Source organism: Leptosomus discolor, chromosome 2 (assembly GCF_034619465.1).
Source record: "Leptosomus discolor isolate bLepDis1 chromosome 2, bLepDis1.hap2, whole genome shotgun sequence".
NCBI classification, from domain to species: Eukaryota; Metazoa; Chordata; class Aves; order Leptosomiformes; family Leptosomidae; genus Leptosomus; species Leptosomus discolor.
In genome coordinates this window covers 40,861,535-40,882,275 of record NC_141392.1, presented here as the reverse complement: position 1 = coordinate 40,882,275, position 20,741 = coordinate 40,861,535, and the positions used below count along the sequence as shown (strand labels likewise).

The 20,741-nt window shown below is 40.6% G+C and overlaps 1 protein-coding gene across 1 annotated transcript in view; it reads right to left on the bottom strand.

Annotated features, from left to right (window-relative positions):
- PLD5 (phospholipase D family member 5) overlaps positions 1 to 20,741 on the bottom strand; it is a 181,731-nt gene that overhangs the window by 4,191 nt on the left and 156,799 nt on the right. Inside the window, exons 6-8 of the mRNA XM_086460945.1 lie at positions 11,733 to 11,930; positions 7,848 to 7,987; positions 5,551 to 5,716 (exon numbers count right to left, since the gene is read on the bottom strand). Coding sequence (XP_086317071.1) covers positions 5,551 to 5,716; positions 7,848 to 7,987; positions 11,733 to 11,930 — 504 coding nt within the window. The remainder of the gene's footprint in view (positions 1 to 5,550; positions 5,717 to 7,847; positions 7,988 to 11,732; positions 11,931 to 20,741) is intronic.

Sequence of the window (20,741 nt, the reverse complement as noted above, 5' to 3'; positions counted from 1 at the left end):
CAGTGCAGTTTTGTGATCAATAACTATCACACAGTTGTTCCCCTAAACTGTCTCTGAATTTTGTATGTCACCTCATGCTTACTTACCTGTATGTGGCATTGTTATCTTCCACAGCTTAATTTCTGTAGCGAGTTCAAATACTAGCGAAGTTCCAAAGATAGTTTTTTGAATTTAAAAACAAGCACAACCACCCAAACTGTGTGACTGCTTAATAAAGGGCATTAAAAAAGATAATTCTATGTAAAACTGTATTATCTGTCCTTTAAATGAGATTTATATTGTATATTCACATCTAACTAAGCTGCATGGAGAAATTTTTTCTTTAATTACAGATTTTTAATGTCACTAACAACTACAGCATTACACTTCTAAATCAATTAGAACAAACTATCTTAGCAGCTGTCAAGGAAATTTTACTAGATATTAGGGGTTGATCCTTAAGCCAGCATTCAAGACTGTAGCGCTCTGCCTGAGGAGCTGCTCTACAAACACACACCCACCATGGAAGTATGTACTTAGCAAGCCAGAGATGGATCTAAATCTTTCTGAAAGGGTCTTGAATTTTTCAATAAAGTCAGAAGAAAATGGTCATGTTTTTCCTGGAGCAACAAAACAGGAATGAAGACAGTTAACAGCCATAGGGTGTTCATCAAGGGTACTTGCAGTAACTCTTCCCAGGGATGGGGAAGATGCTGTGGGACTAATATTAATATTGTAGGGAATAGTCTAAAACTGTCAAATAGGTAAAGTATTCAATGCTAGGAACGACAACATAACAAGCTGTCTTCTTCCTGGGGGGGGAGACTTGGCAAAAAGTTACATACCTTGATGTAAAAAAGTAGTCAACCACAATAATCATATAAGCTTAGAGTTGTCAAATTGAGGTAGATTCATCAGGTGTGCTGAATTGAAAAAATCATACCATACTGTTCTGTTTGTATAACAACTTTGTAACAGAGAAAATTTCAGATTCGGGCAGGAAAAGATAGAAGGCTTGAAAATGTAATGTTTTCTCCAGCAACAGCAGGGAAGCCTTTAACTCCTTGTCAATACAGCTACCAGTGGGGAAGCCCATCTGCCCTCACAAACAGAATATACAAATGTAGCTTAGAGGAGCAAGCGAACCAGCACTGGCATTAAGCAGCACAGCCTAATGTTCTCCAACACACTCCTTCGGAGAACTGTGGTAACAGTACGCTGCCTGCTGCTAACATTTCATAATATTTTCCATCTTTATTTTAGCAGTTTATAGCTTTAAAATTAAATTAGTGCTTAGGAGCAAAGGTTTCATAGCTAACTGATAACACTGTGTTTACTCGTAGGGCATTTCTGACTTTCTGAGAATTAGTGAAAGGTTCAGTTTTTTCCTTCCCCTGACCTTAGCAAGAATACACCTGCACAACTCAAAAACAGATTCATGTGGAGGCTCAAGAACCACTTGTGCTGTAGATATACATGTCTGTTCCAAGCCACTCCTTCCTTGTCACCAGTCACTTTGTCCTAGTTCACACTTTCTGTGGGCCCTTCAAAAACACATGCCTTTCTCTGTTCAGCACTGCACCCAGCAGAGCCGGCCCCTTTTTACTGCTCCTCCGAGAGCTAGACTGAGCTGAGCATTCTTACACAGAATCACAGAATGGTAGGAGTTGGAAGGGACCTCGAAAGATCATCTAGTCCAACCCCCTGCCAGAGCAGGACCAGCTAGAGTAGATCACACAGGAACACGTCCAGGCAGGTTTTGAATGTCTCCAGAGAAGGAGACTCCACAACCTCTCTGGGCAGCCTGTTCCAGTGCTCTGTCAGCCTCACAGTGAAAAAGTTTTTCCTTATGTTCATGTGGAACCTTCTATGCTCCAGCTTGCACCCATTGCCTCTTGTCCTATCATTGGCCACCACCAAGAGAAGCCCGGCTCCAACCTCCTGACACTCGCCCTTTATGTATTTATAAACATTGATGAGGTCACCCCTCAGTCTCCACTTCTCCAAGCTAAAGAGACACAGCTCCTTCATCCTTTCATCATAAGGGAGATGTTCCACCCCCTTAATCATCTTTGTGGCTCTGCGCTAGACTTTTCCAAGCAGTTCCCTGTCCTTCTTGAACTGAGGGGCCCAGAACTGGACACACTATTCCAGATACGGTCTCACCAGGGCAGAGTAGAGGCAGATGAGAACCTCTCTGGATCTACTGACCACACCCCTTCGAATACACCCCAGGATGCCATCGGCCTTCTTGGCCACGAGGGCACATTGCTGGCTCATGGTCATCCTGCTGCCTACCAGGACCCCCAGGTCCCCAACCTGTGCTGGTACAAGGGGTTGTTCTTTCCCAGATGCAAGTCTCTACACTTGCCCTTGCTGTATTTCATTCAATTTCTCCCCACCCACCTCTCCAGCCTGTCCAGGTCTCGCTGAATGGCAGCACAGCCTTCTGGCGTGTCAGCCACTCCTCCCAGTTTTGTGTCATCAGCAAACCTGCTGACAGTGCACTCTGTTCCCTTGTCCAGGTCATTGATGAATATATTGAATAGTGCTGGTCCCAGTACCAACCCCTGAGGGACTCCACTAGATACAGGCCTCCAACTAGACTCTGTCCCGTTGACCACAATTCTCTGACTTCTTTCCTTCAACCAATTCACGATCCACCTCAGTACCCAATCATCCAGACCACACTTCCGCAGTTTAGCTTCAAGGATGCTGTGGGAGACTCTGTCAAATGTTTCACTGAAATCAAGATAAAACACATAAGATGTATTTACAGAGTCAGAGTCAAGCACACAAAACTGCAGGAGGACTGGAATTAAGGTCACAAGAACCACAACAGTGAGCTCTTCAGCTTGACTCTACCCTTTATGTTTCAAGCTTTAGTTTCATGACCATATGTGGATCAGTGCATAGGACAGAGCTCCCTGACTGAGCAGCAGTTTGGTGTGCAGTTGACATCCTTGACATTTGTCTGTGTGCTTACAGCATTCATTTAGTCTTCAAATAAAGCTTTTTCCTCGCGAGTTCTTCCCAGTGATCATTTTCTTAGAGTACTTATATTGAGTTTGCACTCTCAAAGCAGTTACAGTTGAATCCAAGAATTATTAATGCTTATGTGAACTGAACTCCGAGCGAGATGCTGAGGAATGCATAATGAGGGACTAAGCCTTTTCTGACTGCATTGATGATGATAATTGCCCAGTATTACCAAAGTTTTGTGGCAAGAGAGAAAAAACCCTGATTCTAGATAGAGCACACTGTTACAATTCAGAGATCACAACTAGGAAATCACGTCTTGCAGTCCCTGCCTTCCTGACCTCAACAGCGGCCTGAAAAATTACACACCCAGCGGTTGGTGGCTGGATTGATCACAACACTGGTTGGCCCAACAGATTTGCAGTGCCCTGTTTCTAACTATATATTTGCAGTTAGGCAATACCAAAACTTCCATTAGCTCAGTCAGAGACCAGGGGAAATCAGGAAAAGGTTCCCATCTAACAGAGAAATTATATCTGCACAGCCTTCTTCAAGATGACCATGTACCTCAGGCTGCTGCTGTTGGCAAAACAGTGTACCCTGCAGCCTCAGCAAGCCATTGGCACTCGCTGGAAACTTCATAGCCAAGCTAGTGTTTCCATAGGCATAAAAAAAAAAAAAAAAAAAAAAAAGAACCAATCACAACAAGGCATATCACAGGGATCAAAAGCTACATGAAAGAAAAAAGTTACTGAATATATGCTTTGTAGGACTTTGTATTATCCCCAAGAGAACAGAAGCAGCAGGGCATGTGCCATTTCTGTCACAACAATATTGACGTATTGGGACAGCTTAGCAATTTTAACTATAATTTCAATCAGAATTTCTAAGTTAAGGTTATCTTAAAACTTCAGCGTTCTTCTGTATAAACACATACAATACATTTTCTGTACAGAGTTTAGTTTCACTTTATTTTCTCACAACCAAAGCAGAACCAAAAGGGAAAAGCAGAATTTTCCAGTAATCCAAAAGGTTTAAGTTTTTACCTTGTTAGCCTATTCCTTCTCCCCCATACACACACGTAGTTTTGTTTCACTTTGATCCTGGCTAGAGCAGATGAATACAAAAGGAATGCAGTTTGAAAAAAAAAAAATAGTGCTCATCTGACATGTTTTGTGAAGTAGAGGAATGTCTGATGGAGCCTGCGGCAGTTTCAGCCAAAACCAATAGATACCAGTAAACTCTTGAGCCTTGGGCTACTGCTCATACCAAGGCTTAAGGCAGTGCCTTACCCAGTTGTGTGGCACATGCGATGCATATGTGGCACAGAGGTAACTGAGGTGTGTTGTACCTTTACAGCTATTTAAATCTGGGGTAGTCTCGTTTTTTTTCTGGAAGTTGTATTTGTAATTTCTAACTACAGATATTCTAGCCAGAATAGATCTCTACCTAGAGTAAGTGTCTAGAAGTAATTTTTTTTTTCCTTTTAGCATTTACTTCCTGTCAAGATAAATTCTGCACTAATGATTTTACCTGCTCTAAATAGATGGAAATGGATATGAGTATGTAAAGCATTAGGTGCCACTTAAATAAAAAATGATTTTGAATATATAAATAGAATTTTGATGATAAATATGGAACAAGCTAGAAGTTACCTGGAGTGGCTTAAACAGTACCAGCCATGTATTGGCTTTTTAACTTAAAAACACAAATTATGCTGCTTCTTACCTAGGAAACTTGTAATAACGGTGTACGTTATAACAAAAATCCCTATTTCAAGATACGCATAAATACCATTTAGTATGTGTAACACAAATAGTACTTGTTTTTTTACAACTGTCAGTCTTAAAAAGCCAAAATGATTCAGTGGATTAACAATTTAAGAAGTCAAAATAATTCAGCAGATTAAGATAGTTACCTGAAAACAAAACAAAACAAAAAGAACTTGGTCCAAGATGAATTGATCCAAGAAGGCTGATTTCTAATATGCCTCAATGTCATGAAAAGGAACTGTATCAAACTGAAAGTAGTACTTACCATCCACTCTGTTCTCTAATACAAATGTAACATATATGGTTCCTGTATTGCCTGTCTAATGTGGTCACGTAATGGTTGTTCTAGTCTTCACAATTCTGAATTTGTAGCCTGAATTTAATGCAAAATCTTAATTATTTTTTCTTGAACTTTGTACCTGACTAAAGGAATGCAGCTGAACAGTAAGGTTACACGAATCCAGATTAAACCACATTTTTGTGCTGTCACATTTACTCTTACCAGCCAGTATAAACAAGACACGTGACTACAGTTCACTCCATTAGCTTTGCTGTAAAAGACCAGATGTAGTGTTTTACACGGGCTGTGCACCACATAGACTGCCTTTTGGCATAATTCTATTTTTCTGTCTTAATTTCCATGTCTGTTGCTACTAGGAATAAATTCAGTTCATTATATTACATTTCCTATGTTAGTTAATGACATTTAAAGGCTTTGATTTTAACAAAACTTTTCTTGGTTTTGAAGTTTTCTTGCCTTTTTGGGGGTGGGGTGGGTGGGAAATATTTTAGATTTCAAAGCAATATAGATTATACTTACCACTTTCAAGCTACAGCTTGGAACTTCAGTGCAAATAGCTTTCAGAGATGAAACAAAGTTGAAAGTAAGGGGATCTGTGTCTCTTGAGAAACTTATGAGAAGTCGTACTTTAATACTTCGTAAAACTAATGCTTCTCTTATCTTCCCATCTAAATATGGCCAGTACCTGTGGAGAAAGAACACAATATATTCCGAGAACTTAAAAAAAAATTTGGATTTTTATGCAGCCAAGTCTAGACATCATAGAGAAAACTAAACACGCGTAAATTTCATTTTCTATCCATTGCAGGAATGCCGTCCTCATTTAAATGGATTCTCACTACACAGATCTGCCAGCATCCTTTTTTTGTGTCATTCTGCCCTGCACCAAAACTGTCACTGTGGGGACAGGGAGGCTGTGGATGTTTGAGCACATCTTCCATCTGTGCAGGTGCACAGAGAGCTGCCAAAACACTTGCACAAAATACAGGTACCTTGTCTGCCCATAGCTGGGAGAGTTACTCCTGTGTCACTGCCTGCAGTGGGAGCAGGGGAGCTCTTGCAGTGCCAGAGAACCAGCAGAATGAGCTACAGCTGGAGTGTGCTGCTTCCCCAGCCCAGACAGAGGGACAAAGAGGATTTTCTGTTGGTTACACAAGTAAGGCAACAGGAACCCTGGATACCTCCCTGACTGCCATTTTTTTTTTTCCCTGTGTCCTGGGACCGAACGGGCTGAGGACTGGAATGCTTTCTGTAATTTCTTGCTTGGGAAAAGGAGAGCTGCTGCTAGGCAGTGTGCCTGCGTCCTTCAGCAGCAGATGAAGATGGGTTGTTTCAGGAGGATGCCACCTTTTTTTCCTGATGAGGATTGCAGAAGTTCTGCCATGAATGGGATGGTGGCTTCCATGGTGCTAGTCTCACCATCACTAGTTAGCTCTGTGTTCCTGACCTTTGGTAGAAGCAAGTTGGGACAGGGAGAATTAGACAAAGAAAATGTATGTTTTCTTTATTCCAGCAGCATCAAGGCATTCGGTCTAATGAACTCTGAGCTCTACAATGCCAGAAAATAACGTACAAGGGAGAACTGGGAGCTGACAAGGTAGAGATAAGCTGTGGCAGTGCCTCAAACACAAAGCCACGCTGTAGGAATAACGTTGAAGAATTCATACAGGTGGCTTCCCTGGGTCTCCCTAATCCAGTAGATTTCTGAATTCTTCAGGCATGTGAACGAAGTAACGAGGAATATAGAAGAGAATATCAACTGCAACACTGTAATGGTTCTACATACTAAGATGCTTTCCAACATGAAGGAGAAACCCGAGGGATGTGGATTGTTGCACTGAGGTTCCTACAGCACTACCCATGACCCTTTCGTTGTGACAAAGGCTGTAAATAATGAGTTTATTGGAAAAAACTCTCTTGTAGACTTGAAACAGCTAATGCTTGATATCAGTCAAATTATACTTATTTTTTTTTAAATTTGAACAAAACATTCTGTAACAATGCAAAACTGGAAAAAAGTACATAACCACATGTTTAGTTTGGCTTAACTGCGTTCAAATAAAGTGCATGGAGGGAATGGTGAGCTTTGCTAGATGCTCAATTCATTGTGAATGTTATCGAGAGTTGGAGGGGCCACTGGATACTTGCCTTCTGAGTGGGATGGTTTTATTACACTGTGGCTCCAGTTTTGGGTCATGAGTGCTTTTTAATGGTCCGTACAAGCAGGGTGTTTAAAAATTACTTGGTTTTGTTTGTTTTGAGCAACTCTCAGTTGCTAAATGTGATATAATCCAAATTAATCTATGCTGAATTTGGAATGTTCACATATATGTGTCTTTCAACAAAATGACATCTCCCATGTTGTATATGAGAACTCACAACATGTTATTTCTCTCTTAACGCACACACACGCTCACTCTCTCTCTCTCATGTTGAGGATCTGTATGATACTCATAAAATACCAGTAGCTGTAGTATCAAGATAGTGAATATAATTGTGTAAGAAATAGGATTCATGTATAAGCAGATTCTTGTATTCCTGGGTCCCAGTCACTTGCAGACGGTCACACTAGACAATTTCTGATCTCCTTCGACAAGCAGATCCAAAGCCTAGGACTCAGAACTGGAAATGTCTTCTTAGGTCCCAATTCTGCTCCCATTTAAGTCAATGGCAGAACTCTCACTGATTTCAATAAGAGCAGAATTGGGCCCCAAGAAATTGGTCCACAGTAGCAACTAATCTCCTGTGGGTTCACTTTCTCCAACAGACCTTATTGGCATTATGATAACCTGCTAGTCCTGGACATGGACACTCACCGTTTAGCATTGGTGTCAATGACGATCGGCAAGTAGTCCATGACAGCTATGTATACAAACTGTTTCGCATCATCAATAACACTGTATATAGCTTCAATGTCCAGAACTCTGTCCTTTGGGCAGAAGAGTTTAGGTGAATTCTGTGAAAGGAAAAGTTCAAATATGGCATTTAAAATATGTGATTTATTTTCTCTTCCTCTCATTCTTCTTGAGAGGGCAAGTAGCGTCCTTTATTTTAGTGGAGAATATCAACTGATACCTTCAACTGTCCTGCTAGAATACTCAAAGGTACAAAGGAGAGGTATTTGCTTAATTTCCCCTTGAAAGCCTCACCATTTAGATGTTACTGTGGGTAAAATGCAGAAGACACAAGCTTCATAACATCCACTGTCATCAGAGAAGCTCTAGTTGAAGTTACATTTCAGAGAATTTTGTTCCAAAGAGTCCCAGGACTGGTTACTATTAGATGGAGTAACGTGTCTGTTCCTGCCACGTGAGCCTGATCCCCGACTTGTGACCAGGAATTAAGTCAGTTCTGTTTAAAGTTCCACACAAAGTCACCATTTGCTCAGTCACTGTCACAGGGAGATGCTGGAGTTTTGCAAAAAAACTTATCTTTAAAACCTAGCTTCAGGTACAAATTAACTCTTTACCTGGTACTGAGCCAGAAAGTGGGAAGCCCAGATTTCAGCTGTTCTGCCTTGTATCTAGGGCTGTTGAATGTGTCAGTGAGCAAGGTGAAGCCAGCAGTAATCGCCCATCTCTGGCAGAGAGGCCCAGGACTTTGCTCTTCTGCCCACTTAGGGAGAGAGAAGTGGAGCCACCTGCCAAGCTGCTCACAGGCAACACCACAGTTCCTGGGAGCAGAGGTTGTTAAAGGCCATTTATCCAGCCGGAGCAGGTGCCAACGTGCCGTGTGTCCTTTTCTTAACAGCTGGCCCTGCCAGACCCTTGCCCTCCTGCTGCCATATCACCTTCTCACCTTCCTATCTGCTTGGGTTGCAACCGACATCTAGAAGAGTTTGTTTTCTTTAGGGACAGATGCAGGGGATTTGATTAGTCTTTTTTTTTTCTTTTAATACAATACCTGTCACACGGGTTTCTTAATCATGACTGGTGTTCTTAAGGTTTTACTACAACTAAGTTCAGAAGGTACTAGAAAATTAACTGTAGCAAGATTTCAAGACCAATATTCCAGATTCATTCCTGAATGCTAAGAAAAACAACCAAAACCTCTTATATTTTATCAGCCAGTCTGGAAGACGATTTTGTTGCTAAGCAACACTAAGCCACAATTCCCAAGTATAACAAAAAAATGCAATGACCGTGTGTTATGCTTGTTGTTTTATACAGCACAAATGTTGAAAGTGAAATACATTTTCAAAGGATGAGTTTCAATTCAAGAAGATGTGTAAAGTGATTTTGCTAAATATAATTTACGTCTATTATCTGAAACTTTTAGGAGGCTATCACATTGAGATTTTCTTCTTATACTCGTACTATATTCTTGAATAGAAGTTTTAAGTTACAGAACAGCTAAAGAAAGGAATTCTTACACATTGTCTTTTTCAGATGTGTCCACTATAAAGACCAGAAAGTGAAAGACATTTAGAAGATAATTAGAAGAAAAACTTCTGTTGAAGCTCTCACTGTAACACTTGTGTTCAGGCATTCCACTTGTTACCCTGTGGCACAGCTGACCCCTGCCATGGCCATACAATATTTTAGTACTTCTCTCCATATTAGTTGTATAGTACTTGCTGTTCTGATCAAATACCTATTGATTCTTCTCTTCACCTACCAGAAACAGCCCTTTAGTCTCACTGGGCAAGACTACCTTGCCATGCCCCTGCTCAGCGAGGTGTGTCATCCCAGACCAAAAGGGAGGCAATGCAGGGCTGAGGCAAGGCCAGCACCCCCAAAGCTCTTGGAGCTGGACCTCACTGATCTGAGCTTCTGAGTACCAGTGATTCCTTCCTTTTGTTTTCTGAAGGGGAATTTCAAGAGAAGAGGCTTTTGTTGCCCACAGAAAGGGAAAATACAAATCCCAGGGAGGATGTGAACGTTCTGCAAACTGCAGAAGAGCAGTTTTTTTGTAGAGTCTCTCTTCACCTGTCTTTGTATAGGATCCCAGATTCCTTGAAGTTGGCCTTACCCAGCTTTCCTTACTGTGTGCCCCTCCAGGACTGTCTTTCAGCAGGATTTCTCCATTTCTTACAGATTGCTTAGAAGGGAGTAGGAGTTCATTTCACAGCTCCTTAGCTAACTGCCCGAAAGTCAGTCTCTAATTTAAGCTAGTCCTTAAGACTCTCCAGAATCAATGGAAGCGTATGTCTCTTCAGATGGCTATTAATTCTGGCTATCTTAGGCACTTCCACATTTTCACTCCAAAATAGCTCTCTGTCTCCCCACTGATGGTAGGAGTGTGAAAAATCCTGGATGCCTGAATGTTGTCTGACTCCCAGCAGGTGAAGGTAAACCCTGCCCTGTGTAACCACTCATCTACACCAAAACCGTGTGCTAGTGGCTGTACAGCTTAACAGTGTGCTACATGCCTTGCATTGTTTTAGACACAACTGGCTATAAAGCAATGGGGGTTTGCCCCTTGTTTTATACAGAATGGTAAATAACTCTTAGCAACTTCATTACATTCCTCATTTTGAAGGGGTTGTTGTTACTTATGCAATTACCTCCAAAATGAAAGACACTCCACATCATCATCATCTCTGTTGCTCTGTGTACTTTTTTCCAGTTTTGCTACATCACTGCTGAGATGGAGGACTGCTCCATTTCTTCCCATTAAAAATACACACACAGACAGTGTTTCCATAGGGATTGCTGCTTGAATTTTAGAAGTTTTTAAATGTCGTTTAAAAATAAAGCTAAAGTAGATGATGATCTACAGAATTATGAATGCTTTCAATGAAAGAGGGTAAAGAGGGTTAATCCTTATAAATTACGTTGACAAAAATGCAAGCTCTGATATCGAGCTTATTCTGTATCATTTTAGATGGCTGATTACAGTTCATTTACTCCCAAGTCATTCACCTTCTATCTACTAGTGTAAATAAATAACCTAATTTGAAGGGCCTCCCTATTGTTTTTTGAACATTAGAGGAAAAGCAGTGAACATTACAGAGAGGGGGGAAAAAATAATGCTCGAATGAAATCCTGCAGCATCTTCAGTCCTAGCAAACTGCATGTATGAATAATGTCACAGAAATCAGAATGAAGAAAAAATATATTGTGATTTGTCTGTTCTGCACCACAGGAAAAGGCAAATAACTAAAAAACCATTTCAGTTACAGACTTCCCCATGAAAGTATATCTATAGGAATAACTGTTTTCCTAGACAACAGAATGATTTGATTTTCCAGCATTATGAGACTATCAAACAAGTTCTGTCTTGCATAGGTGACAGCTGGAGTGGTCTTATCTCTGTAGCTGAGTTTCCACTTGCACGAATCTCAACGTTGGTAGCTGCTTTTGAGCAGCTGTCTGCTATTAAGGACATAGCAGTAACGTGCATCTTCTTCACTTAGGGCCAATTTAGAGAGATACTTAAGCCTAGGCTTAAATTACACCATATATGTTCCTATTCATGGAGATTACTTTCCATGGTAATTTCTCCCTGACAGATACTGTCACGCAGCATTATGATGGATTTATTGCGGGGAACTGTGAACATCTCTGTATCAGCGCAGAGACACTTGAGATTCTGTCACAGATGCTACTAACACCTACCTAACCTGGTCTCACTGATCTGTAGTTCACAAACGACAATATTACGAGAGTAAGCAGATGTTAAATTTCCAGGTCTTCCAAAAATCTGGTGGGTTAAATAAGTTTCTTCCCTCCCTTTCTGCAACTCATTTCAGAACTTACCGACACAAAAGCTTCTGATTTTGTCTCGTTCAGCTGCAGTGTGAGTTTATTCTGAGTATCGTACACTCCATATAGTCTCTTAGACCAGCTCGGTGGTATTTTATTCTTGTATCTTAATGAGCTATACAGGGCAAATATCCTTTGTAAATCCAGGACCAGGCAGCTGCAGTTGTATACGATGACGCCAAGTTCCTTCATCTGTGAAATTAAAAGTTCATATCATTAGTGATGCTTTGGCTGATGGATCTCTGTAAGTACGCAGCAAAAACGTAAAGGTGTCTGATGGGTGTCTTCTAGACGCGTGCCTTGAGTTCAGCGGTAGTACTATTGACCACAAGAACATTCCTACCAATACCCTTTTAAATGCAAACATATAAGTGAAATCTTCAAAGTTAAGAGTGGGCAAAAGCTGTAACTGTATGTTCAGCTGTAACATACAAATATGTTCGGTGAATGTCAGAGCTGTGTGTCCTGATAGAATACAACACACCTATGGACACAGCGTAGGGGTGATACCCATTTGTCATAGGCACCATCTTTATTTAGGTGTTGCCCAAGGTTTACTACTCCTGGCTACAGTGGTTTTAATTTCTTTATTATTTTTATGTTATTTTGTTTATAGGAAAAGCATCCTTTCTGCTGGATGATGTAGGAGCACACACTGCTACCAGTGACAGTTTCTTACTTCAGAAACAATTTGTTTTCTGTGAGTTCTGGAAAAGGTAAAAGAAATGGACTTAAGTTATTTCCATGTTGGAGATTTCCATGTTGGAGAAGCTTCAAGTAAGAGGATGAAAAAACAGGTGTTTAATACTATCAGTAGCTAAATTTACCATGCTATTAAATCCAGCATGTTCTCGTTTATAATATATCCAATTAGGACACAAAAAAGTTGGGTTATTAACACTCCCATTGCTATGGTATGGTATCTCACCTGGGGTATGCCAAATTTCTAGGTGTCAGTTTATTCACATGTAAAAATTGAGATAATGATACTCTTCTCTCATGAAAAATACTCTGTAAGCATCAACATTCTCACATACAAAGTATAAGGAAAAATAGTCCAAGTAAATATAGACATCATAGTAAAATTAAATGCTTTAACCTATGCACACAGTCTCACTTCTCTATTTACGTGAAGGCATGTCTCCTGGTCATCATAAATCTTGGTTTGGCAGAGATTTCATTAATTGCACATCCCTAGTACTTAAGTTGTTGACAGAATTTAATTTATAAACAGACTGTCTGGCTTCTGTTATCAAAGTGTTACCACACACACACTCTCTCCCTTCCTTGGCTTTATAATAGCTCAGGAAAGCACTGCTGTGGGCACAGATGCTATTGACCTCTCATTATCTGCATTTCACACTAGTTCAGCCATCTCCAAAAATAAAGTGAGAAGAAAACCTGCATTTATCTGTTGGAAAACAGTATGTAGGATAACTATTTAAAGGATCCATGCTGGTTTTCTGCAAGCAAACTCTCTTGGTAGCACGTCTCAGAAGTCTTCCTGGTATGATGAAGAAAATAAAGTGAGTACAAACTCCAGCATGCTCATGCTTTGACATCAACAAATCCCCACTGGTTTTACTCCGTTAGGTGAGATCTCCACAGGCACATGGAGTAGTTTCTGGTAGAAGCATATCTTTCTGTAAAGCCTGTGGGAACTCTGAACCCCACACTAGCCTTATCTCAAAGCTTGTTCCTGCGCAGTTCTCCCTGACTGCAGATGAGAACTACTCTGCAAGAGTGGGCAGAGGAAGGGAAGCAAAGGATGGAATTGAAGCTTCACTGTCTGTGGTGGGTGAGAGGACACAACAAATCCCAATACTCCAATGAGAAAGAAACTCAATGGGTGACCCCTTCTTCAGGTCCCCGACCTGGAAAAATCATGTGCATAAGAATATACAACCCTGAGCGATCTCATTTCCAAATATTTACTGAATAGTTGCAATCACAAGAACATTACCTACTATTCTTACTGCCTAAATCAGAAAGCTTCTGCAAGCTTCTTTAATTCAGAAACAATACGGAATTCCTCCATTACCTTGCGCAACCTGAAACTTGTGGGTAATTAGAAAATACAGACTACTTGCTGCAGTGCAGCCTTTCATTTATGGATAAGTAAATTAATTTTGATGATAAAGACAAATTATTCCAATGTATGCCCAACATCCTAGTCAAACTGTCTATTTGGAATAACATCTTTGTTTTTTCCCCTGGACGCTGGTATCTTTGAGGATGTTCCTGTATTCAGTTCTAGGCTGTCCCTATATTCCATGCACTGTTTGTCTCCAAACATTTTTAACTATACATTATCACTGTTTTCACTGTGGCTGCCAATACCGCTCTTTTAATTGCCAGGCATACCATTGCGAAGGACTTACTATTAGTACTCTGTTACATGTAGCTGCATAATGTAGTTTAATCGGCTTTTCATGGCTGTTAGTTTGATTCTGACATAATTATGTGGTTACAGTTTTCCTTTCATTTATCAGTCCCATTATTAATGACTCCACTTTATCCCTTCCATTAAAAGTAAAGATAAAATAGTGTCCTCACAGCACACCAGAGCTGCCAAAATTGCATCTGTGTGAGCAGCTTTCCTCGAAACAGGAGTGTTTGCTTGTCTTCTCCCTATGAATTAAAGGATGCCCTTCTGCCTAAGCGCCTCCTCAAATAGAGATAGAGAAGAAGCCAGGGGCACTAATGGCTTTTTTTTAAGTACAGTTTTTACAGATCACCTCTGAGCCTGACTGTGAAGCAAAGCGTTAGCCATGCCTTACCGCCAGCCTCTCCCCGTGAACAGAAGCACACAGGGACCGGCCCGTTTTGCACAGGAACTTGACCCTCTTGTGGGAGTGGGCGTCTGCCGGAGCCGAGGTGGTGTCCTGGCCAAGGCCCTGCCACTCACCCACTCGCAGCAGTTATACTCGAATCGCAGACTGGAATGAAGCCATTTCAAGAGATGTATTTACAGCGCAGTGATGAACCCTGCCTTCCCACGGCGTTGCGTCTTGCAGTTGGCTTCCCTGGCGGCAAGCACTGATCAAAGCTTTTCCTGCTTCTGATGCCGTGATAAGAGCTCTCCCTCACATGGCTTCCCTGGTACATGATACAGACCAGGCTCCTCCTTTCTCTCTCTGGGAAAACACAGTTATCCTCTTTACCAAGCTGCCTGTTTTCATTAAGCTTTTATGAACTTAAGTTGACATTTGACTGAACCTGAAAAGTAGATTCAAAGTTAATGGAAGAGGGCAGACAGCGACAGTGATGCTTATTGTGTAGACCTCATTTTCTTCGGAAACCAGGTTAGATGTCAGCCTGTCACCTCATGACCATCTTGGTTTACATATGATACATCAACTTAAAATGAAAATAATACGAGCAGTGCACACATACATGCAGTAAAATCCCAGTCATCTCCTTTCTTGTAGAACAGCCTCAATAGGTTTGGAGACCAAAAAGTACTCTGTCTCAGAAGCGTCTTCCACACTGAGCCTATTTTTACTCCCATAGTCTGAGGTAAGGAGAGACTGTTCTTTTTCCAACTAATCAAAAAGCCTATCATCCTAGAGGCAGTGCAGAGAGGGAGCAGCAAGGATGCACTAGTGACAGATTTAGTATGAAGTGGTATATCATCCAGATAAGGGAAAAGACTTTCTCTTTGGTTTGAAAGCTACTGTTATTGCAGACTTTTTTCTAAATAGTCTCAGAGGAGAAGCAGAAAAAAAAAATTATATTGAAAGAATCAAAATCTGAGTTTGCTGCCTGGCTTGTAGTGACTGAAACCTGCAGCTAAGCATCAATCTAAAATATCTGTTCATGGTAAAATCCTTCAGGGCAAGAGCTCTTAAGGCAAGGGAATATTTCTTCATCCTGAGTTTTAAAAGCAGCTCCTACAGTAATGAAAACATCACTGAAAAATTAAAGTGAAGAAGATCTCAAGAAACCAAAATCATAATAAAACTAAGGAAGATAAATCTGTAATGAAAACAAAGTCACAAATTTGATTATCTCAAAATGGAATTGAAATAAAACCACAGAGTTGCTTGTGAGTGACATTTTCAGGGCATGTTCTGGGGGCTGGGGACAGGAATGGTTTTCTGGATAGAGATTTTTGTGTCCTTTACGAGCAGGTTTCCTTTCCTTTTTGTTAAGAAGACCATGAGTGCTCTTCTCAAAGAATGAAAAGCATGGGAGCTGGTTGCCCTTGTCTTCCCCATGCCATTTACATTTGTGCACAGACACTATTAAAGGCTACCAAATCACCATTCGTCTTTCTTGCCAGTAAGGGCTTTCTTAAAGCACCAGAGAAGTGAATGGCTACATAAGACTCAAGAAACGGTGGCTTAAACCCACTGTACAATGATGCTCTAACTACAGAAATCAGTTAAGCTACAAAAAGAATAAATATGGCCTAGCTAGAAAAATAGTGATTTTTATGACAAGAGAAGGAATTCCTTACTAGACTGGATAAAGAGCAGGATTTCAGAGACAGGAATTTTTGCCCATTCTTTTCCTTTGTACATTTATAGGCAGCATATACAAAATGAAAAAAACCATGGGAAAATAACCTAAACAATACAGGTTGTGGGCCCATAACACTGTAAGCTTCCTAAACTGAGAAACTGTAACCAAGACTTTTCAAATACGTTTGGATCATGGGTTAGACAGGGTGTACGAGGTGTCCTTATCCTGCACCATGCAGACCAGACAGTGCATTTTATATTTACCTTGAGCTACACTCTATGAGACAACCCCACTGTGTAAGCAAGGTACTATTTGACCTACATAAGAGTGGCACAATCTGGTTCACAGCTTGCAATATCTGAATTGTGGCAAACATAGCAGGAGGATTTAGAAAACTCCATGTTAATTTCTTTTAAAGAAAGAGTTTTTAGTAATTGCTCACACTTGGGCCTGATCCTGAAAACTATAAGCAGCTCTCCTCGGGCATTAACTGCTATTTGCCAAAAAGCTCTGGCCACCAGCAGGTGCCAGGCATCCACTACCTGTGCTACAGAAACTGGATTAACTGCAGGTAGTCTATTGCACACTAAATTTACTAAGTAGACTTTTTACATACAGGACTGTGTGTGCATCTGCCATTTGAAAATGTATTTAATTATGCTTTGAAACCTATGATTTTTTTTTTTTTTAGTGATCGATTTCCAAATGACTGACCGAGCAAAACCAGAATCACAACAGGGTAGTGTAACAGAGTAATAAAAAACATGCTACGCTGATTAATCAATTACTAAGGCCTAAAAGCACCTAGGATTTTCAATAGCTTCTAAAGAAAAATAATATACAATGTATTCATTACCACCTTAAAGCAGACCACAGATATTTACAGTAGTAAACTCATCTTTTCATAAAATGTGCTGTAATTATTTGGTTAGCCTGCACTTCAAACATACGTTCTTTTTCACTTAGTTATCAGTCTTACCTGACCCCTACTGCAAACATCTCTTATGTTTTCATCGGTATCATCTAATGCTCAGTGAATCTTTCCCCGTCACACAGAGCATCATCTTAATGCTGCCTTCTGTGCAGGTGTTCTTCACCTCTCACCAAAACCTGCTGAGCAGATATGTGTGCCAGTCCCACGCCAGGCAGAGGTAACAGCCGAGCGGTGGCCTGCGGCGCAGCGCAGGAGGGGAAGGGCGTTCGGATGGGAGCGACCATCACCAAGGGAGAGACAGAGAGATTTGAGAAAGGTAAAAGCGTCTGTTTGTGCAGTATTGTTTGATGTAACTATTGTAGCAGACTTTGCTATAACAAGATTACATGGGTAGTGCTCACCACAAATTCATTAAGTGTAACAGACCCCATTCAAATAGCTGTCACTTCGATGCAAACCAAAAAATGCAACCTGATGCTGAAGAGGCCAAGAAGGCTGCAACACTGCCTGGCTCTTTTCTCAAAAAACCTATGCCAGTACACTGAAACAGCAAAAGCATGTAACTCAGCTATCGCTTCACTAGAAATTGCAACCTACCCTTCTGCATCCCAAGGAAAATCTTCCCTCTGTGCTTGGCTAGTAATACAGTGCAGGGACTTCACAGCTTTGTTATGTTAAAGTCAAAAGTAATTCAGTGAAATCCAAATCCAACACAGTCCTGCTTCTGCTCTGATTTCCACTTTTTCCTTCCATGTCGATAAGAACCTGGGTGCTACACTACTGCTGGGAAATTCTAAATAGAAAAAATTAATACAAATGGCAAAGGACTATATTCTCAGGAAGTTAGTAAAACTCTGTCTAGCTTAAACTATCTGAGAGTGAATAAATGCAAAATTTAAATTAATAGCATCTTTTCATGTCAGAAGTCACCTAGGGCACAACAAATGTTCTTACCTGAATTTCCCTGTTTTGAAAATTTTGAAAACTGCAAACCGCTTTTGAAGATTACTTAAAGAATTCAAACAGATTAAATTTTGAGAGTAACTGTTTCATTACAATGAGTGTTCTGATTTTCTATAGACATTTTTCTTGAATAAATGGTATTTTGAAATTCCTAGATTCAACTCTTAACAATTCCCCAATGAATCGCTTCGTGAGTCTTGCACGTAGATATCTCTTGTGACTGGCCTATGTCCCACAATCATGTGGGTTTTACATTGCTGTCATCTAAGGCCAAAGGTTAATTTTCTATCATCTTGCTTTTAAGTGATTTGAAAATAACTGGCAGGCAGAATTTCTACTGAACCAGAAAAATGTTCCTTCCACTTGACATAAGAATGCAGTCTCAACCTGAGCTGGAAGCTCGATCCCATCACTGAAAATGGAAAACTGTCATTCAAGCTACTATGCTGGAAATAAATCTGAGCACGTGATCAAGAAAAGGTGATGCATTTGATAGAGAGTGCACCCAGCATTGGCACTGAATGTCAGTATAAAGCCGTGACATGGTCTCACTACAGGAAAGGAAGGGACAGAAGTGGACTGACTGTGCCCCACTGGAACTGATAAAGCACATTTGAATTGGCAGACACTAGGAGTCCCCTAGTCTTTAATCCTCACCTTTAGAAAGTACATTTGCTACATTTGGGTCTGTGGTTCTTGTAGAGTCAAAGTCTCAGGGAAGTCACAACTTCATACATTACTTTAACTGTTATTACCTAATGACAAAAAGCTGCCATGATAAGGCAGAGGAAGTATTTCAGGAGCTGATAATTTTTGTGTTCCTTTCCTTTTTCTGCTGGTCCACAGGTCAAGAACACGAAACTGTACAGTGGTGCTATTAATTTCCACTTCACCTTACATTCGGTAGATACTCCCACCATCATTTTACATAGCACCCTGCTATATGCTCAACCATGCTGAAAAAATGCCAAGGTTCAGCATTTCATTTCTACTGAAAGGCACTGCAAACGAGATGCAAAGCAAGCTAGACACGCAGGCAGAAGGGGGACTTGCTTTAAAATTGTGTGGTTTAAAAAAAAACTTTGTGAGGAACAGGTAGCAATGCATCTTCAAAGCAGAAAACCAGAAATCCCTTGTGTCCTTGTCACGTTAGGAAAAAAACCCATCACGATTTTTCAGCCATCTCCTCTATTGATACAGAAAACTCAGCAACAATAAATCTGTTTGTACAACCAATACAAATACCATTTGTTTAAACCATGGACCACTCTGTGATGATGTTCACGTAGAATCAAACACAGAAGTGAGAGTGCAAATTTGGGCTTTCTTACTGCCGTTGATGAAGCTCACTAACAAATCAAGCCTAACACATTGCACTTGTCAGAACAAACCAGAAGGCAGAACTGAATCAGTTAAAAATTCCTTGCTATATAGTCTATCAGCATAATTAATATCACTTGGCATAATCACAGCCTAATTTATCATTTTCAAATGACTTTCTGGTTTACAGTTTCATTACCCTCTCAAAGCAAGCACAAGCATCTCTTTAGGGGAAAAGCAAGCTTGGAACTGCAAGAAACCATTTTTCCAGTATCATGTTTGATTTATTTCTTGTTTTACTGCAGGAAATCTAATTAACGTGAATTCTAATTTGATTCTCTTTCTCTTTTGAAACCCAGATTTTGTTCCTTATATCAAAGAAAAGCGCAGGCTGGGAAGAAAAGCACACTACATTGTGCTGGCCTCCATCTCACTGCTGGCAAGCTGTACCACATTTCAATACTGGTGTCATTCACATGATGTTAAACAATTCACTACCTCAGTGGAACCACAAAAAAATTAAAAGGTGAAGTGAAAAATCCTGCTAGCTTGTGGAAAAGCCTGTCATCTCCTTTACCATGCACACATGCATACCTCCTGCTGCCTCTTTCCATCTTTCCTGTGTTGGAGCCTGCCCTGTCAGCCCTTATCTCGCATCCTCCTCACGCAGCTGGAAATCACAGCACGAGCTCTTAGTATTTGTTCTCATCCTATGTAATGCTGCAAGGGGCAGCCTCTGTACGTCTTCTGCTGTACAACACAGAGAGGAGAGTGCAAAGGACTGACCTCAGAATAAGGGCAATATTTATGTCTAAGGATTTCTCTCAAAGTACACAGTTTCTTTGGGAATTTCAGATTCATGGGCTTCAGGGAAATGCAACAGCACGCAGTTGACTAATTGGATGCATTATTTATAACGTTACTGACACACACAGTGGGTTTTTCTTTCACAAACTGAATAGGGATTGGTGGCAGGCGTGCTGTGGACACAAACTAGGACAATGACATTGCATATGAATTATTGCTGTAACTGTTGAGCCTTGGCAGACTACCTGATCAGAATTAGAAACCTCTTCTCTTGATGTAAGCAGAAGGCCAAAGGCTCTAATTAATTTTTGACGGAGCCTTGATTAAATTCAGTGTGCAGGACCTTGAGGTAAGCCAGGAATCCAAGCAGTTTAGATAGGTAAAGTAATTTAATGAAACAGTACACAGGCAGCCCAAGGACAGCAGCTAGCCTATATGAAAATCTATTTCAGAAATCCATGCTGCTCTTTGTCCTATTCTTCCGAGTAGCCACCTTAGATATTTGCAGGGTT